The sequence below is a fragment of the Chiloscyllium plagiosum genome, unplaced genomic scaffold, assembly GCF_037043375.1.
Source record: "Chiloscyllium plagiosum isolate Xiang-an unplaced genomic scaffold, Cpla_swu_hap1 HiC_scaffold_27, whole genome shotgun sequence".
Taxonomy (NCBI): Eukaryota; Metazoa; Chordata; class Chondrichthyes; order Orectolobiformes; family Hemiscylliidae; genus Chiloscyllium; species Chiloscyllium plagiosum.
The window spans coordinates 54,927,823-54,946,306 of NW_028270165.1; the positions used below are offsets into that span (position 1 = coordinate 54,927,823).

Here is an 18,484-nt window from a genome sequence, read left to right on the forward strand (position 1 = left end):
CGGCGAGCATGCGCATGGCGTTGCTGACACCGGCAAACATGCGCTGTATGCTCTATCGGGATGCTGGTGTTACTGGCAGATTTTAAGTGTCCAAATGCCAATGGGAAAAAAAGGGGTCGAGCCACAATATGTTTTCCCCGTGGTTCGACATTTTATTGCTTTTGCATTTTGTCTCGCTGCTCAACCTTTGTACGTCTTTTACCCTTGTTGAGAGAATCTCCCCATGAGCTGACTGTGGGCAGCGCTTTAACCAGTTACACAGACTGAAGAAGCATTACACTATTCGCAGGAGGGAGTGACTGTACACGTTTCCTGAGTGTGATCACACTTTCAATTGTTCATCGGAAACACAGAGCCAAAAAGTCACCAGAACTGCGGAGAAGTTGTGGAAATGTGGGGACTGAGGGAAGGGATTCCATTCCCTGTGGGCACTGGAGATTCATCAGCTCAGTCGCAGTGCGGAGAGGCCGTTCTTCAAAAAATTATTACAACATTATTTCCCATTGACAAAAACACATTCACGCTGCCCGATTACCTTGAACTTATACAAGTGCCCTGTTATAATATCTTTGATAACAGCTTTGAACATTTTCCCCATTACATATGTTAAGTTAAATGGTCTGCAGTTTCCTGTTCTCTGTCTCCCTTTTTGAAGAAAGGATTTTTGCAATCTAAAGAAACCATCCCTGAAACTAATGAGGTTTGGAAAATTAAAACCAATGCATGAACTATTACGGGGAGAATGCGGGTAAGTAGAGTTGAAATGCCCATCAGCCATGATTGAATGGAGGAGTGGACTCGATGGGCCGAATGGCCTTACTTCCACTCCTATGTCTTATGGTCTTATTTCACTCGCTAATTTCTCTTTAAGAGTCTAGGATGAATTCCTTCAAATACCCGGGACTTAACTCGTAGTTCCAACAGTTTACTCAGTACTAATTCCTTGGTGATTGTAATTTTCTTCAGTTCCTCCCTCCCTTTCAATTCCTGATTTACAGCTAGTTCCAGGGTGTTACTTGTATCCTCTCTAGTGAAGTCAGATTCAAACTCTTTTCAATTCATCTGCCATCTCTTTATCCTCTGTTACTGAATCCCCAGACTCATTTTGTTAACTTTTTTTAAGTAAAGCTGTCAAAACTTTCCAACGTGTTTTTATAATTTTTTAGCTAACTTTCTAACCCAAATTGCCGTGCTACTGCCTGCATTATTTCTGATATTTTGCCACAGCTCCCAACTCGAGCATCAACTTGTCTGCATATTCTATTGAACTGACCTTGATTAAGTAATGCAAAACACACAAGGGCAAATCTTTCCTCTCCAGAAAGTCTTAGTACTTAACACGATAAAATTCACTTTGAAATATTGTTCATCCAAATTTTACCAAGCACATACTACAGATTCAACATCCCACAATGACACCCAGTTTTGTTATGATCTTTAATTCTGAAGAGACATTTGAATACCTAATGATTAACTGGAAGAACTCTTCATTAAGTATTCACATTTTTAAACAAATAAAAATTACCAATTAACTGGACTCTTGATAATTCATTCACTTTCTGGGAATAGTCCAAGGGATGCAACATCTCTCTAGGATTCCAAGTATTCCTGGTACTTGTATGTGGGAAAAGATCTGCCACCCTGGCAACCCACAATAGGCCCACAAAAGCAAAATTGGCCAAACTGTACCAAAACACCCAGAATATCTTAGCAGGGACCAAGCAGGCTGACAAGTGAAACTAGACAGCACTTGCAGACAAGGGAATACCTGTACACCTCAAGCACCCACTAACAATGACAGAGTACCACAGCTATCCCAAAGCCCTGAGGGCAGTTTCACAACCCAGCAATACCAAAGCCACACAAAGGACAGGTCAGACAGAGAGGCACCAGCAAGAGCATTGCTCCCAGGACAGGACAATGGAAGCACCTCACCGCTTCAGAGGAGACATTAGCACCTACCTGCGAAGAGGAATGGAAGCTCCTGATCCATCGATACTGTCAGAATGTTGCTTTGTGTCGAGAATTAGGGCATTCCTCTGATAACTGTTTTCCGATTAGCATCATTGTAACTAGATTACTCCATTTCCAGCAGCAACATTTCACTGCCACCCAGAGAATTGGCTGTGAGGTTGCTTTACGATCCAAAGCCATCCTGTCCCTACAACGTGCCCCTGCCCTGAACCCCACCACCATGCTCCCACTCACTCTGACCACTATTACGGATGAACACAACTGTTTAGACCTTGTCCAGCAGGTCGTTGCCCCATGCCCTGACCTCTCTGAAACACCTCTAGACAACTCTGACCTCATATTCTACACATATGGCTCATCCTTCAGGCCCTCAGACCACTGCACACTGGCAGCATGTGCCCTCTGCACTCCTTTCACAGTTCGAGAGTCAGCTGCACTGCCAAATGGCACATCTGCACAAGCTGCAGAGCTGTTTGCACTCACTAGGGCTGGTGTCATTGCTAAAGGACACACAGCAAACATTTATCCTGACTCCAGTATGCCGGAGTCATCCACGATTTTGGCACATTCTGGAAACAGAGAGGCTTCGTCACGTCAGCAGGGAGGCCACTACAACACGCTACGCTAATTTCCGATCTCCTGGAAGCAGCCCTGTTACCCTCAGCCCTAGCAATTATCAAATCCCGTGCCCATACCTCTGCCACTGACCCGGTCACCCTCGGGAATGCCTTAGCTGACACAGCAGCCCGGAAGTTGCACTGCACCCCACCATCTACATCCTGCAGGCTCCCAGAATAGCGCAGGCCCCAGTATTCCCTGACCCCATGAAGGCTGTGCAAGCTACCCAAGAAACTGCTCCACAGCAGGAAAAGGACAGTTGGGCCTGCATTGGGGCCACACAATCTCCTTCCCTCAACCTGCTAATACACCCTGATGGCCACATCATTTGCCCAAGTACCCACCTACACACACTGGCCCTAGCAGCCCACTGCATTGGCCATACAGGCAAGAGGGGCATGATACACACTGTAACGCAGTCCTGGTATGCACCAGGATTCACTGCCGCTGCCCAAGTCCTGCTGTCACAGTGCCTCATCTGCCTGCAGAACAATGCAGGGAAGCCAGTTGCCAAGTACCTGCCAGTTCCTGAGGGGCCTTTCAGCCTCTTACAGATTGACTTCACACACATGCCCCCAAAACAGGGTTACAAGTACATCCTGGTCATCAACAACATGTTCTCCAAATGGGTCGAAGCATTTCCCATAAGAAAGGATGATGCATGTATGGTAGTAAAATGCCTCCTAAAGGGGAGCCATCCCCAGATTTGGAGTTCCCAGTAGCATAACGACGGAGAGGGGGACTCACTCACGGCTTAGCTCGTGACCGGCATTAGTGAGGCACGAGGGATACCACAGCGACACCCCATCCCCAACCAACCCGTCGTCAGGCATGGTCGAGCAGATGAATGGCATCCTGAAGACCACACTGACTAAAACCACCCAGAAAACAGGACTGACCTGGTCAGACACCTTGCCACTTGCCCTATATGCTACACATGCGCAGCCAAACTGAACAGCTGTGCTCACCCCTTTTCAAGTACTTATGGGGCAGCCTATGCCCACTGCCACCAGACCCCTGACACTCACCAGATACAGCCCTGCTTCTGACACAAGAGGCCCCACTAGGGTATGTCCAGGCCCTTAGCAGGAGCATTAGTGCTCACACAACCAGGTCAGGGCTGCATTGCCCACACCCCAATCATTGCCCATTCATCTGTTCTGACCTGGGGACTATGTCATGATAAAATCACAAGAAAAAGATTCTCTCTCCCCTCGGTGGAAAGATCTGTACCTGATCCTGATGACAACCCGGACTGCTGTGAAACTGGAAGGATGGCTCAAATGGACACATACCACCCGCTGCAAGAGAGCTCCACAACCTCTGAACAGGGACCACACAGAGGAAAGCACCACTCCGAACACAGAGGATGAATCCAGCTGCTCGCGGCAGCCATCACCATCTGATCTGTCTGACCATCACACTGTGGCTTGCTGGTAAACAGGCCCAAGGGGCTGCACATTTCATAACCCACTGTGATTTGCAGGCCAACACCTTCCTCAAAATGGCTCATGGGTATGCGATTTAATCACACCCGCTGCTGGGTCTGCACTAGGTCCCTGCCCACTCTCACGGGGGGTATTTCCTTAGCCTCAATCCCCTTAAATATCTCTGACATGGTGGAATGGTGCCTGGAGCCAGACAAGTCCCCTGAAGTTACCACACTCAAAATACCACCATCAATGACCAAATATGGGGACAACAGTCCAGCCCGCTGGAGGTCTGCGGGTTACCACCTGGAAAAATATAAAGGGTGGTTTTACCCGGCCTACAACCTCTCCCATGAACCCCCAGCCCTGACCATTGCTGACACTAACACACACGGGCCACCTGCAGGTTCCATCTGTTTGAAACACACACAGCCATCTGGATGGGAGGCTGGCTGGAGCCGGTGCACTGACTCCCTGCTCCTAACACCCGCAGCACACAAATCTGCTGCAGAAGGCAGCATTTTAAACCGACAGGTCCTCAACAGGATCACCCAGAATACCACCTTCCTCACCAGCTGGACAGGGACCCAGACACTCCATCCCCAGACCGACAATGGCACCTATTTTATCTGTGGCCACAAAGCCTACTGCTGTCCTGGACAGGGAGCTACAATGTTGGGTATGCGGTACCATTAATTTATCACTCCCAGTCCTCTCTTCCCAAAGCCCATGCCAGGCAGCAGACGACCCCTCGCTGCCATTGAAGCAGCTCTCTACCTGATGTCACCCCACTCTGCAACCTTACAGTTACAGGTAGAAGCCCACAAACTCACTGTCACAGTACAGGAGGTGGCAAACTCCACAGCAGATGTATTCGCCCAGCTGAATGTGGAGGCTGTTGCCATCTGTACTGTGACTCTGCAGAACACGATAACCCTGGACTACCTACTCGCTGTGAAAGAGGGCACGCGCAGAGCCTGACTGCAGGGACTGATAGCCCTCATCACTATCATTGCCAGGCTTAGAGTGCTAGCCATGGCTATCCGACTGTGCTGTTCACGCCTACGTACAATTCTGTTACCCTCTGTCCCCCTTACCACTCAGCTAGCACAGATCCACTGGGAGAACATCTCTGTCCCTAAAATAGCCTCTCCTGGACCAGACTCGGACACTGAGCGCTATCTGTCTGATACAGAGACCCCCACCCGACAATCCCCTTGGCTCCGGCTGCATTGCCTCTTCTCGTCCCTCCCATAAGCAAAACAAAAAGAAAAGGGGGGGAAATTGTGGAAAAAGATCTGCCACTCTGCCAACCCACAATAGGCCCACAAAAGCAAAATTGGCCAAACTGTACCTAAAACACCCAGAATGCCCATGCAGGCTCGCAAGCCAAACCTGACAGCACACACGGACAAAGGAATACACTTCAATCTCACTAACAATGACAGAGCACCACAGGTATCTCAAAGCCCCAAGGGCAGTTTCACAACCCAACAATACCAAAGCCACACAAACAGCAGGTCAGACAGAGAGGCACCAGCAAGGACTTGCTTCCAGAACAAGAAATGGAAGCACCTCACCACTTCAGAGGAGAAGTTAACACCTACCTGTGAAGAGGAATGGAACCATCGATAGTCAGGATGTTACACTGTGTGAAGGAACAGGACACTCATCTGATAACTGTTTTCCAATTAGCATCCTTGTAACTAGATTACTCCATTTCCAGATACATTGTATATTCCCCATTTCTTAATCAGCCTTATTGTACAGCATTATTATAAAAACTGGTCTCATCCTCAGCTCTTAGAAGAGAAATTCTGATCTACCTGTACAGACTGTCAGTTGTCAGCCTGGTCAGTTTCTCTTCCAGTGACATTGCTTGTAATAAAGTGTTTGTCAATTTCACTTTGAACTGTGCTTTGTGATCTCTAACTTATTGGGCAAATTTCTCCGACATGCTATAACAGGGCGACCAGAACTGTACTCAGTACTCTGAAAATGGTCTTACCAACATGATGTCCCAATTCCAATACACAACGCTGTGAACAATGAAGGCAAGTGTAATGAGCGCCTCTTAACCACCCTGTCTACCAATGATGCAACTTTCATAGAACAATGGACCTGAAACCCACCATGTCTCTGTTCTACAACGCAACACAGGGCCCTATCATTCAGTATACAAATCCTGCACTTCCTTGTTTTAGCAAAATGAAACCCCTCGCTTTTATTCATACCTCTCTCATACACATGCTCTCTCTGAGACACTCACACTCTCTCACAGGTTTCTCCTCCATCACACTCACGCTTCAAGCATGCACACATGCAAACAGACACACGCGCTCTCATGCACACACACACTCTCTCATGCACACACAGGTCGATGGGGTGAATTTGCATTTGCAGATACATTCAATTTTGTTCAAAAAGCACACAACCTGCAGGCAGTTGATACATGTAATATTTGTAAATTCCTACTTTGGAAATAGAACCAGTCTGATTCAAGATTGGGATACAGACAGACTCAAACCTCACACATTTCATTATTGTCCGAACTGAGATGAATCGTATTTATATAAAACCTTAAGTCATCTCGAGAATCTGACTTCAAAGACTTTCTGGGATTTACACATAGAACATAGAACATAGAAGAATACAGCGCAGTACAGGCCCTTTGGCCCTCGATGTTGCGCCGATCCAAGCCCACCTAACCTAGACTAACCCACTATCCTCCATTTACCTATCCAATGTCCGCTTAAATGCCCATAAAGAGGGAGAGTCCACCACTGCTACTGGCAGGGCATTCCATGAATTTACGACTCGCTGAGTGAAGAACCTACCCCTAACTTCAGTCCTATATCTACCCCCCCTTAATTTAAAGCTATGCCCCCTTGTAATACCCGACTCCATACGCGGGAAAAGGTTCACACTGTCAACCCTATCTAACCCCCTAATCATCTTGTACACCACAATCAAGTCACCCCTAAACCTTCTTTTCTCTAATGAAAACAGTCCCAAGTGTCTCAGTCTTTCCTCATACGATCTTCCTTCCATACCAGGCAACATCCTGGTAAACCTCCTCTGCACCCGTTCCAGTGCCTCCACATCCTTCCTAAAGTATGGCGACCAAAACTGCACACAATATTCCAGATGCGGCCGCACCAGAGTCTTATACAACTGCATCATGACCTCAGGACTCCGGAACTCAAATCCTCTACCAATAAAAGCCAGTACGCCATATGCCTTCCTCACTGCACTATTTACCTGGGTGGCAACTTTCAGAGATCTGTGTACATGGACACCAAGATCCCTCTGCTCATCCACACTACCAAGTATCCGACCATTAGCCCAGTACCCCATCTTTTTGTTATTCTTCCCAAAGTGAATCACCTCACACTTAGCGACATTGAATTCCATTTGCCACCTTTCTGCCCAGCTCTGCAGCTTCTCTATATCCTGCTGTAACCTGCCACATCCTTCCTCACTGTCAACAACTCCACCGACTTTCGTATCATCCACAAACTTGCTCACCCAACCTTCTAACCCCTCTTCCAGGTCATTTATAAAAATGACAAACAGCAATGGTCCCAAAACAGATCCTTGCGAACACCGCTAGTGACGGCACTCCATGAAGAAACTTTGCCATCAACTACTACCCTCTGTCTTCTTCCATCCAGCCAATTCCTAATCCAAACCTCCAACTCACCCTCAATGCCATATCTCCGTATTTTCTGCAGTAGCCTACCATGGGGAACCTTATCAAACGCCTTACTAAAATCCATATATACCACATCTACCGCTTTCCCCTCATCAACCTCCTTCCTCACCTTTTCAAAGAATTCAATAAGGTTTGTGAGGCACGACCTGCCCTTCACAAAACCATGCTGACTATCCTTGATCACATTATTCCTATCCAGATGTGCATAAATCCTATCCCTTACAATTCTCTCTAAGACTTTGCCCACAACAGAAGTGAGACTCACCGGCCTATAGTTACCAGGGTTATCCCTACTCCCCTTTTTGAACAAGGGAACCACATTAATGAACTAAAATTTGCAATCTATTCTAAAAGACAAAAGACTTCACAACAATCTAGGTTTGTTCAATAGATCCGATCAGTTGCACTATACTGTGACCTTTTGCTATAAATTCTGTCTTATGATCCTGCTCCACAGCTTCCTGATGAAGGAGCAACGCTCCGAAAGCTCGTGGTTCCAAATAAACCACTATAACCTGATGTGTGATTTTTTAACTTGATCCAACCCAGTCCATCTCTGGCTCCTCCACATCATTTCTAGTGAAGGCAGCCCATCCCTCCCGTTACTGCCAGTAAACCTTACAATGCTGATGAAATGACGCAGTACCTGCACTCATGAAAAATTTACAATTTTTAATGATACTAGCTACTCATTCGCTGCTCCATCTGATACATGACATTGGAAACTTAGTGCAGGAGACTGAAAGAAATGAGCAGCTTTGAAACAAAAACCTCTTGGAGCTCAAAGCTTTCAATGAAGGTCTGAGCCCGGCAGTAAGTTCAGGTAACCTTTATCAAGACCCAACTTTATTACAGCTTCAGATCCCCCCAGCAAAAAGGCGTAGAAAAAGGAGCTTATTTTTTTAAAAACAGTTCAAGGTCAAAGAGTACACAGTCTCCCCACCCCCCACTTTCTTTACTATTAGTCAGCACCAAGTTATCCCTTTGTAATTGGATCCTTGGTACAGCCTTAACCCGTAGGAAGTATTGCCTCACTCAGCAATTTCAACCCAGACCCTGCATCCAAGTGAGTTTCTCCCTGTTCATTTCTGCAGGTGGGGGAGTCAACCACACTGCTCTAGGTCTGGAGTCACATGTAGGCCACCCGGGTAAAGGATGCAGCTGGGACAACTGAGTGAATCCTTTCCTGCAACGGCAGTTTCCTTTCCTAAAAAGGGCATGAGTGATTCAGATGGGGGATCTCACGCCCCCGCCCCCAAAAATGGTTTCATCGTTAGATTCCGAACTCCAGACTTCTGACCGAATTCCAGTTCCGCCATCTGCCACGACGGGATTCAAACCCAGGGGTCCAGTCGATAATGGGACTCTGCCATTGCTCATTCAATCCCCCTGCCATGGAATGTGAACCCGCTGGTGCCTCTGCAGGTGGGAAGAGCGGGTGAATCCCTTCCCACACTGAGAGCAGGTGAATGGCCACTCCCCAGTGTGGACCTGCTGGTGGGCCAGCAGGGTGGAGGCCTGTGTAAAGCCCTTCCCACACTCAGGGCAGCTGAAGGGTCTCTCCCCAGTGTGGACCCGCTGGTGTTTCAGTCTGTCGGATGAATTGCTGAAGGCTTTCCCGCACTCGGGGCAGGTGAAGGGCCTCTCCCTGCTGTGGACCCGCCGGTTGGTCAGCAAGGTGGAAGCATGGGTAAAGCCCTTCCCGCATTTGGGGCAGCTGAAGGGCTTCTCTCCAGTGTGGACCCGCTGGTGCTTCAGTCTGTCGGAGGAATTGCTGAAGGCCTTCCCGCACTCTGGGCAGCTGAAGGTCCTTTCCCTCGTGTGGACCCGCTGGTGCCTCAGCAGGGCGGAGGAATTGCTAAATGCCTTCCCACACTCAGGGCAGCTGAAAGGCCTCTCCCCAGTGTGACCCCGCTGATGCCTCAGCAGGGCTGAGGAATTGCTGAAGGCCTTCCTGCACTTGGTGCAAAGGAACGGTCTCTCCCCGGTGTGGACCTGCCGGTGGGTCAGCAGACTGGAGGCCTGGGTATAGCCCTTCCTGCATTCGGGACAGCTGAAGGGTCTCTCCCCCGTGTGGACCCGTTGGTGCTTCAGGAGGTCAGAGGAATTGCTGAAGGCCTGACCGCACTCTGTGCAGGGGAACGGCCTCTCCCTGGTGTGAGTGCGCCGATGAGTCTCCAGGGCAGACGGGAAATGGAAACTTTTCCCACAGTCACCACACTTACATGGTTTCTCTACGGGGTGGGATCGCTCAGGTTTTTCCATGGCCAAAACTACGCACAAAAATGTGTAGAGCCCCTCTCTGCCGTGAATCCCTCTTTCCAGGCTGTTTAACTATTTCTGGCTCCACACTCAGTGCACTGCAACAGTAGGGTCTCTCATCCAGTCCCACTGATTCTGAAAACATACAGAAACAGGAACCAAAAAGCTTTGCTCCTTCTCACAGAATCACAGTCGAAAATTGTTGCGTTCCCAATGGATTGAGTGACTGTCAGACATTGACATCAAAGCGAGGACTGCAGACACTGGACACTCAGTGTCGAAAAGTGCGGCGCTGGAAAAGCGCAGCAGGTCAAGCAGCATCTGAGGAGCAGGAGAGTCGATGTTTCAAGCATAAACACTTCATCTGTTGATTTTGAAACTTTCAAATTCAGAACAAGCAACTCTACTTTCTGCAGAACGTTCTTTTCTTTTGTTACTCCACAAAATTGAAAGCATCATCCCACTCTCTCTCTTCTCTCCTCCTCTGTTCTCACTCCACGCTAATTCTCCTGAAGATGCTGATTCAGGATCTTACAGGGGCAGAAAAGCAAAAATGTCAAGACTGACATCTCTCTGAATTTTGGATAACTCCACCTGAAAGTTAATATCTTTCCCAACACTGGAATACTGCTGAGACTGAACAGGTCTGATTTTGGGAAACAAATACTGTGTTAATTCGGGGTGATGCAATGCAACTTCTTGACGAACAATAAGACCCGAAATGGTTAACATCCCCAGGAAGGGGGAGAAAAGGAGACGTCAAGGTATTGACACCGACACCAGAGAGAAAGTTAACATACCGATCAGGTATCCAGAAACAATCTAGGCCCGTTTGCCAGCACTTGGCCCATTATCCTTTAACCCCTTCCTATTCATATACCCATCCAGATACCTTTTAAATGTTGTGATTGTACCAGCTTCCACCACTTCCTCTGGCAGCTCATTCCTTACAGACACCGCCCTCTGAATGAAAAAGTTGCCCCTTACGTCCCTTTTAAACCTTCCCTTCCCCACCCCACCTGCCCACCCTGAACCTATTACCCTTACATTCTGGAGTATCCCATCTCAAGGAAAAGACCTTGACTATTTACCCCATCCATGCCTCTCATGATTTTATCAACTTTAGCCTCCAGCGCGCAAGGGGAAACAGCCTCAGTCTGCTTGGCCTCTCCCTATCACTCAAACCCTCCAACCCTGGCAACATCCTTGTAAATCTTTTCTGAACCCTTTCAAGTTTCACAACATCCTTCTGATCGGACTGAGACCAGAACTGTACACAACATTCCAAAAGTGGCTATGGTTCTGCTGAACAATGGCAATTTAATTCCAAAATATTAATTTCTTCATGAGAAGGGAATAATTGGCAATGTAGCTGTAAGAGGCCTCTTGCAGAAGAGTGAAGAACTGAGTGAGAGAACTTTCCATTAAAATGGAGAGGAACAGAGGTGATTCTGTGACTGGGGACTTAAATCTAAAGCAAGGAAATTACAATGACAGAGGCACAAACAGGCCACAACAAATGAAGGAACATTATTGAAAGAAATGACAAACATTTAAAGAGCACCTGGAGGAACTGCAACAGTTGTCCATTCCTGTCTGAAAAAATAAAACACAGAAGGTGGCACAGCCACGGCTAACAAGGGACATGATGGATAGGACTAGATCCAAAGGGGTGGCGTACAAATTAGCTCAAAATAAAGTAGCAGTTCAGGTTTCAACAAAAGGATTGGTCAAAAGGGGAAAATGGGGTATGTGAAGAGGAAAAAAAAATTAGAGAAAACAATAGCAATGAGAACAGGCAAAGTTCTCATGTGAAACAAAGAGATGGCAGACCAATTAACCACATATGTTGCTTCTATCATCACAAAACACAGGTAACATCCCATGCTAGGGTTGAGGGATTTGAGCTTTAGGGAGAAGTTAAACATGCTGGCAGTTTTCCGTGGAGAGTCGGACGCTGAGGGGTGACCTTATAAAGGTTTATAAAATGATGAGGTGCACAGATAGAATAAATAGACAAAGTTATCCACTACCCTGGGGTGGGGTAGTGGATAACTCTAGAACATAGGTTTAGGGTGAGAGGGGAAAGATTTAAAGGAGATGTAAGCGGCAACTTTTTCATGCAGAGAGTGGTAAGTGTATGGAATGAGCTGCTGGAGGAAGTGGAGGAGGCTAGTACAATTGCAACATTTAAAAGGCATCTGGATGAGTATATGAATAGGAAGGGTTCGGAGGGATATGGGCTGGGTGCTGGCTCAAGTTATCCCTCCTCCTGCATTGAATTTCAAATCCATCTTCATCATGTCTTTCCTCCACTCTTGGCGTTCTCTTTTCTCCTGTCTACAAAATGAAAATAACATCAACACACCAATGCTCTCCTGGTCACTGCGATCTTGGAAGTACCCAGTTTCTGTTCCAGCTCCACAAACGATCAGATTCATTCACCTCAAATTCACAGTCCGCCTTTGTGTCATTCTAGATCTCTCTCTCTCTCTCTCTCCCACTCCCTTTTCCTGTTTTAAGGCCACACAGACCAAGCTCAGGGCCAGGTCTCTCAGAGTGAAATGAGGAAATTCTAGTTGAATGACACCAACTGTCACTTCTCTCCCGGAAATGACAGCTGATGGTGCCCTCACCAAGATGGCCGCCCGCGCTCCCCGCCCCAAGTCAACATGCGCCTTATCCTTACAATGATGGCGCCCTGTTGCCCGGGCAACACGAGAGCTCCTTCGGCGGTGAAGTGGGCCTGGGGAGGTTTTATTCACGGCCTGAGGCCTCCCCCTCGGAGTTTATAAACTCCCCAGTCTCCCTCCTCCCGAGGTTCCCAATCCTACACTGTCTCCTCTCCCTGGGATGTTTCTGAAACCTGGTCCTTTCTGAAGGAGGATCACCGGACCCGCAACGCCTCCTCGATTTCTCCCGACACGAGCTGCCGGACCTGCTCAGCTTTTTCAGCGATTTCTGTTATTATTCCTTCAGCCGCCGGCGCCTTTCCTCTCCCACACTCAGCGCACGCATGCGCACTGCCAGGGCCCCATGGAGAGGTTTCTGGATCGCATGGGATCATGGGAATTGAAGGCGCCATTATTGTCATGAAATCCAGGATCCCATATGCCTTCTGAACTGTCCTATTCACGTGTTAATGAAGTACACGTCAGGGGAAAATCTTTCATCGATTTTAGATTTATACATTGAGTGGAACACTACAGGTGTTTATCTCTAAACTCTAGTTCCAATTCAGTGTCAGTATAATCGCTCTTTATCTGTTCTCAAATAAGCACCGAATCAATGCTCTCCAACTGACCCTTCTTAACGTTCATTTTCTTTAGTTTGCAGATTCCAACCCTCTGTTTCAATAATTTATTAAAATCTACTTCTAGTACATGGGCGTCGCTGGCTGGCCAGCATTTGGTTCTCCTTGAGAATGTGGTGGTGAGATGCCTTCTTGAACCGTTGCAGTCCACATTCTGTACGGTGACCCACAATGTCTTGAGGGAAGGAATTCCAGGATTTAGACCAGTGACACTGAAGGAACAGTAATACATTTCCAAGTCAGGATGGTGAGTGGCTTGGAGGGGTACTTGCAAGAGGTTATGTTCCCATGTATCTGTTTTCCTGGTCCTTCGAGATGGAAGTGGTTGTTAGTTTGAAAGGCAATTTGTAAGGCGCTTTGGTAAAGTTTTGCAGTGCATCTTGTAGATACTACACATTACTGCTTCTGAACAGTGGATATGGTACCAATCAAGCAGGGAACATTGACCTGGATGGTATGAAGCGTTTCAAATACTGTTGAAGCCGCAACCGCATCCAAGCTAGTGGGGAGTATTCCATTACACTGCTGACTTGTGGCTTGTAGAAGTTGGAACACGTTTTGGAGAGTCATGAGGTGAGTTACTCACTGCAGTATTTCTGGCCTCTGACCTGCTCTTGTAGCCACTGTGTATATATGGTTCATCTAGTTGAGTTTCTGTTCAATGGTAAAACCCAAGGATTTTTGATCATGGGGTATTTAGTGACAATAACATTGTTGATATCACAGGTCAGTGGTCAGATTATCTCTTTTGGGGATGAGTCATTGTGTGACATTTACGTGGCATTCATGCTTCTTGCCACTCATCAGCCCATTGGATATGGTTAAGATCTTGTAGCATTTCAAACTGAACTGCTTCAGTTTGTGAGGAGTTGTTTATTGTGCTGAACATCTGCAATTATTGTGACATCTCCACTTCTGAACTTATGATGGAGGAAGGTCATTGATGAAGATGGTTCGGCCTATGAACTCCTGCAGACTTGTCCTGAAGCTGAGATGACTGACCTCCACAAATCATAGCCATCTTTCCATTTGCTAGGTATGACTTTACAATTAAGACATACAAAACTAATTAAAGGAATAGGTTTAAGACAGCCCTCCTCAGGGTGTCTCCAGGGCAGGTTTTTCTGTTCTCGAAACAATCTGATAAACGTTGACATTCATCAGCCTTTTGATCTTGGCAGTTTCCTTTCTCTCCAACATTTGTTTCACGTTAGCAAGTTGAATTCTTCTGCATTTTTCAGGAAAATGTTTTACAGAAGGTAACATTCTTAATATCTGTGTAATATTCTGTGGGAAAACTGTCTATAGCCCACCAGTTGGAGAAAATTTCTCTGAAAAGGTTTGTCAAATGCCCTGCTTCCACAAGACCCAGTGTTCCCAAAGTTGAAGTACTTTTAACAGCCCCTTTATATTTTCCAGAATTCCCATGATAGGAGACATGTGCCACTTGTACCCACCACAAATCTCCTGAAACTGGGTGCGCTACAAATGTCCAGCAGGAAGATTATTAGTAAAAAGGTCTGGTTTCAGTCACAGAGTTATAGACATCTAGAGACACACTGCACGGAAACAGAACCTTTGGTTCAACTCATCCATGCTGACCAGATGTCCCAAGCTGACCCAGTCCCAAGTTCCAGCCTTTGGCCCATATCCCTCCCAGATGCCTTTTAAATATTGTAATTGTACCCATCTCCACTACTTCCCTGGCAGTTTGTTCCACACACACACACACCACCCTCTGCATAAAAAAATTGCCCTTAAGGTCACTTATTCCCTTCTTGCTACCCACAGCATCTCCTCTCTGTTCCCCACCACCCTCAGCACCCCCTGTCCATCCACACCGCCTCCTGTTCATTCCCACCCTGCCACCCACAGTGCCCCATGTCCATTTCCCTCTCCCCACCCTCTGCCCACCCATCCATCCTCTCTCTCTCTCCCCTCACCCTCCACTCTCCATTTCTCTCTGTTCCCTGTCTATTCTCTCTCTCCACTAATTCTCTGCTGCCCATTCATCCACCGCCCCCACTCTCTCCTTGCCACTCATTCTCTCTCTCCACCCACCTCTGCCCCCATCCATTCTCTGACTCTCCTCACATTCTGCACCCCACACCATTCTCTCTTCTGCCCCCCCCAACACTCTACCCCCACATTCTCACTCTCAGACCCTTCCCCCCATTCTCTGGGTCCCCCACGCTCAGCCCCGCGGGCTTTTCTCTCCCCCCCCAAGTCCTTCTCCTCTCCCTCACCCTCTGCTCCCCCGTCCATTCTCTCTCTCTGTTCTCCACAGCTCCACCCAGCCCCCGTCCATTCTCTCTCTATTCTCCACAGCCCCCGTTCATTCTCTTTCTGTTCTCCCCAGCCCCACCCTCTAGCCCCCATCAATGAGAGGAGGGAATCTGGTTGGTGGTAGGGAGGAGGAGGAGCTAGAAAGATAGGGAGTTTATTTGAAATTGAGTTCCCCAATGTTGAGTCCTCCCAACTCTATGCAGCCCGGGCGGAAGATGGGATGTTGTTCCTCCAATTCGCAGTTTTATTCCTTGTGGTAAGGGAGGAGGCCAAAGATGGTTATGTCAGAAAGGGAGTGGGAAGGGGAATTAAAATGGCTGGTGACTGAGAGGTCCAGTCAGCCTCTGCGGGCCCAGGTACGATGCTCGGTGAACTGTTCCCCAAGTCTCCCCGATGTAGAGAAGTCCACAATTGGCAAACACATGGCAAATGCAGTACCACAATGTAAAATTATAGCCTCAGCTGTGAAAAAAAAAGCAGAAAGGAGGTGTATTGTTTAAATGGTAATGTATTGGGATGTGGAGCAAGTGAGGACTGCAGATGCTGGAGATCAGAGTCGAAAAGTGAGGAGTGAAGGTGCTGGAAAAGCACAGCAGGTCAAGCAGCATCCAAGGAGTAGGAGAGTTGACGTTTTGGGCATGAGCCCTTCATCAGGAATGATGTGTGAATGTACAAAGGGGGCTCAGCGTCATTCCACACCAGTCAGTACCAGTTGTCAGGTGCAGCAAGCAATCAGCAAGGCAAGTGCTATGTTAACAAGACGAATTCAGTTCAGAAGTGGGGATGTCTTCCTGCAGTTAGGGGGTCATTGAATGTATTCAGAGCTGAGTTCGTCTGATTTTTGAACAACAAAGAAGTGGATGTTCATGGTGGAAGGCAAGGAAATGATTTTAGAACAGTTTCAGTCCAACTAGTCCATGCTGACTATGTTCTCAAACTAAATTAGTCCCAGCTGCCTGTGTTTGGCCCTAATCCCTCCAAACATTTCCTATTCATGTACTTGTCCAAATTTCTTTGAAACGTTGTTACGGTACCTGCATCCTTCCTCTGGACATTTATTCCACACACAAACCACGCTCTGTGTTTTTTAAAAGAAAAACTAGTGCCCCTCATCCCCTCATGTCTTTTTAAAATCTTTATCCAGTCACCATCAAACTTTGCTCCCTAACCTTGAAACCACCCAAGAGAAAGAAGACCCGCCCTTCACCTCATTTATATCCTTCATGATTTTATAAACCTCTATATGGTCACCTCGCAACCTGCTGTGCTCCAGTGAAAAAGTCCCAGCCTATCCACTTAGGTGTAGTTAGATTCATATCCAGTTATGATCTGTTCAATGCTGGTGCAGGCTCCAAAGACCAAATGGCTGACTTCTGTTCCCAGTTCTCTTACTGTGTCCAGGACAGCAAGAGACTATAAGACATAGGAGCAGAAAGTAGGCCATTCAGCCCATCAAGTCTGCTCATACCATTCAATTGTGACTCATAGGTTTCTCAATCCCATTCTCTTGCTTTCTCTCCATAACCCTCGATCTCCTTGGTACTCAAGAACGTGTGTCTCAGTCTTAAATATACTCAGTGACCTAGCCTCTGCAACCTTCAGTGGCAATGAATTCCATAGATTCACCACTATCTGGCTGAAGTGTTTTACGTTTATCTATGTTCTAAAAGGCCTTCTTTTTACTCTGAGGCTGTGCCCTCGGGTCCGAGTCTCTCCAACCAACGGGAACATCTTCCCAACGTCCACTATGTCCAGGCCATTCAGTATTCTGTGTGTTTCAATTAGATCTCTCCTGAGTGTGGGCCTGTTAGTCAGCATGAAGCAGAACCTTCAGGATGAGGTACAACAGGGATTAGGTTCGGCAAATGGAAAGAGAGTATGTGGGATGGAGATTTTCAGCTTCTCGGGAATAAGAGAGGAAAGAGAGTTCATTATAAATTAGAATTGTTCATGTGGGCCAAGGAGTGGCAGATGGAGTTTAATTTATAGAAATGAGAGGTGTTGCATTTTGCAGCTGTATAAGACATTGTTTAGGCCACTTTTGGAATACTGTGTTCAGTTCTGGTCTCCCTGCTATCGCAACGAGGTTGTGAAACTTTGGAAGTGATTGGAGAAGATTTACAAGGTTGTTGCCATGCTTGTGACCTACAGTGAGAGGCTGAAGAAGCCATGGATATTTTCCCTGGAGAATTGGAGGCTATGGGGGTGATCTTATAGATGTTTATGAGGGGCATGGATAGGGTAAATACCAAGGCAATTTTTCCCAGGGTAGGGGAGTCCAAAACTAGAGGGCATATGTTTGAGGTGAGAGGGGAATGATTTAAAAGGGACGTGACCGGCAAGGTTTTCATGCAGAAGATGGTGCATGTGTGTAACAAACTACCAGATAATGACAACATTTAAAAGGCATCTGGATAGGTACATGAATAGGAAGGATTTAGAGGGATATGGGCCAAATGCGACTAGGTTAATTTAGGATATTTGGTTGGCATGACAAGCTGGGCCGAAGGGTCTGTTTCCATGCTTTGTAACTCTAATCAGCTTTGCTGAAAGCAGAAGAGTCAGAGCAGCTTTCAAAGATGTTTTGCCCTTACTGGGAGCAATAGATTATAGGTGCAGGAGTAGGCCATTCTGCCCTTCGAGCCTGCACCACCATTCAATATGATCATGGCTGATCATCCTTAATCAGTATCCTGTTCCTGCCTTGTCTCCATAACCCTTGATTCCACTATCCTTGAGAGCTCTATCCAACTCTTTCTTAAATGAATCCAGAGACTGGGCCTCCACTACCCTCTGGGGCAGAGCATTCCACACAGCCACCACTCTCTGGGTGAAGAAGTTTCTCCTCATCTCTGCCCTAAATGGTCTACCCCATATTTTTAAGCT

General features: G+C 47.1%; 1 protein-coding gene across 1 annotated transcript; it reads right to left on the minus strand.

Annotated features, from left to right (window-relative positions):
• Positions 1 to 8,560: 8,560 nt before the first annotated feature.
• On the minus strand, positions 8,561 to 10,002 carry LOC148144131 (uncharacterized). Its single transcript, XM_087974630.1, has 3 exons — positions 9,435 to 10,002; positions 9,256 to 9,350; positions 8,561 to 9,183 (listed from the first exon to the last, which is right to left on the minus strand). Exons 1-3 carry the CDS (start codon positions 10,000 to 10,002, stop codon positions 9,118 to 9,120), a joined length of 729 nt encoding a protein of 242 aa, XP_087830756.1. The 3' UTR covers positions 8,561 to 9,117.
• Between the last annotated feature and the right edge of the window lie 8,482 nt (positions 10,003 to 18,484).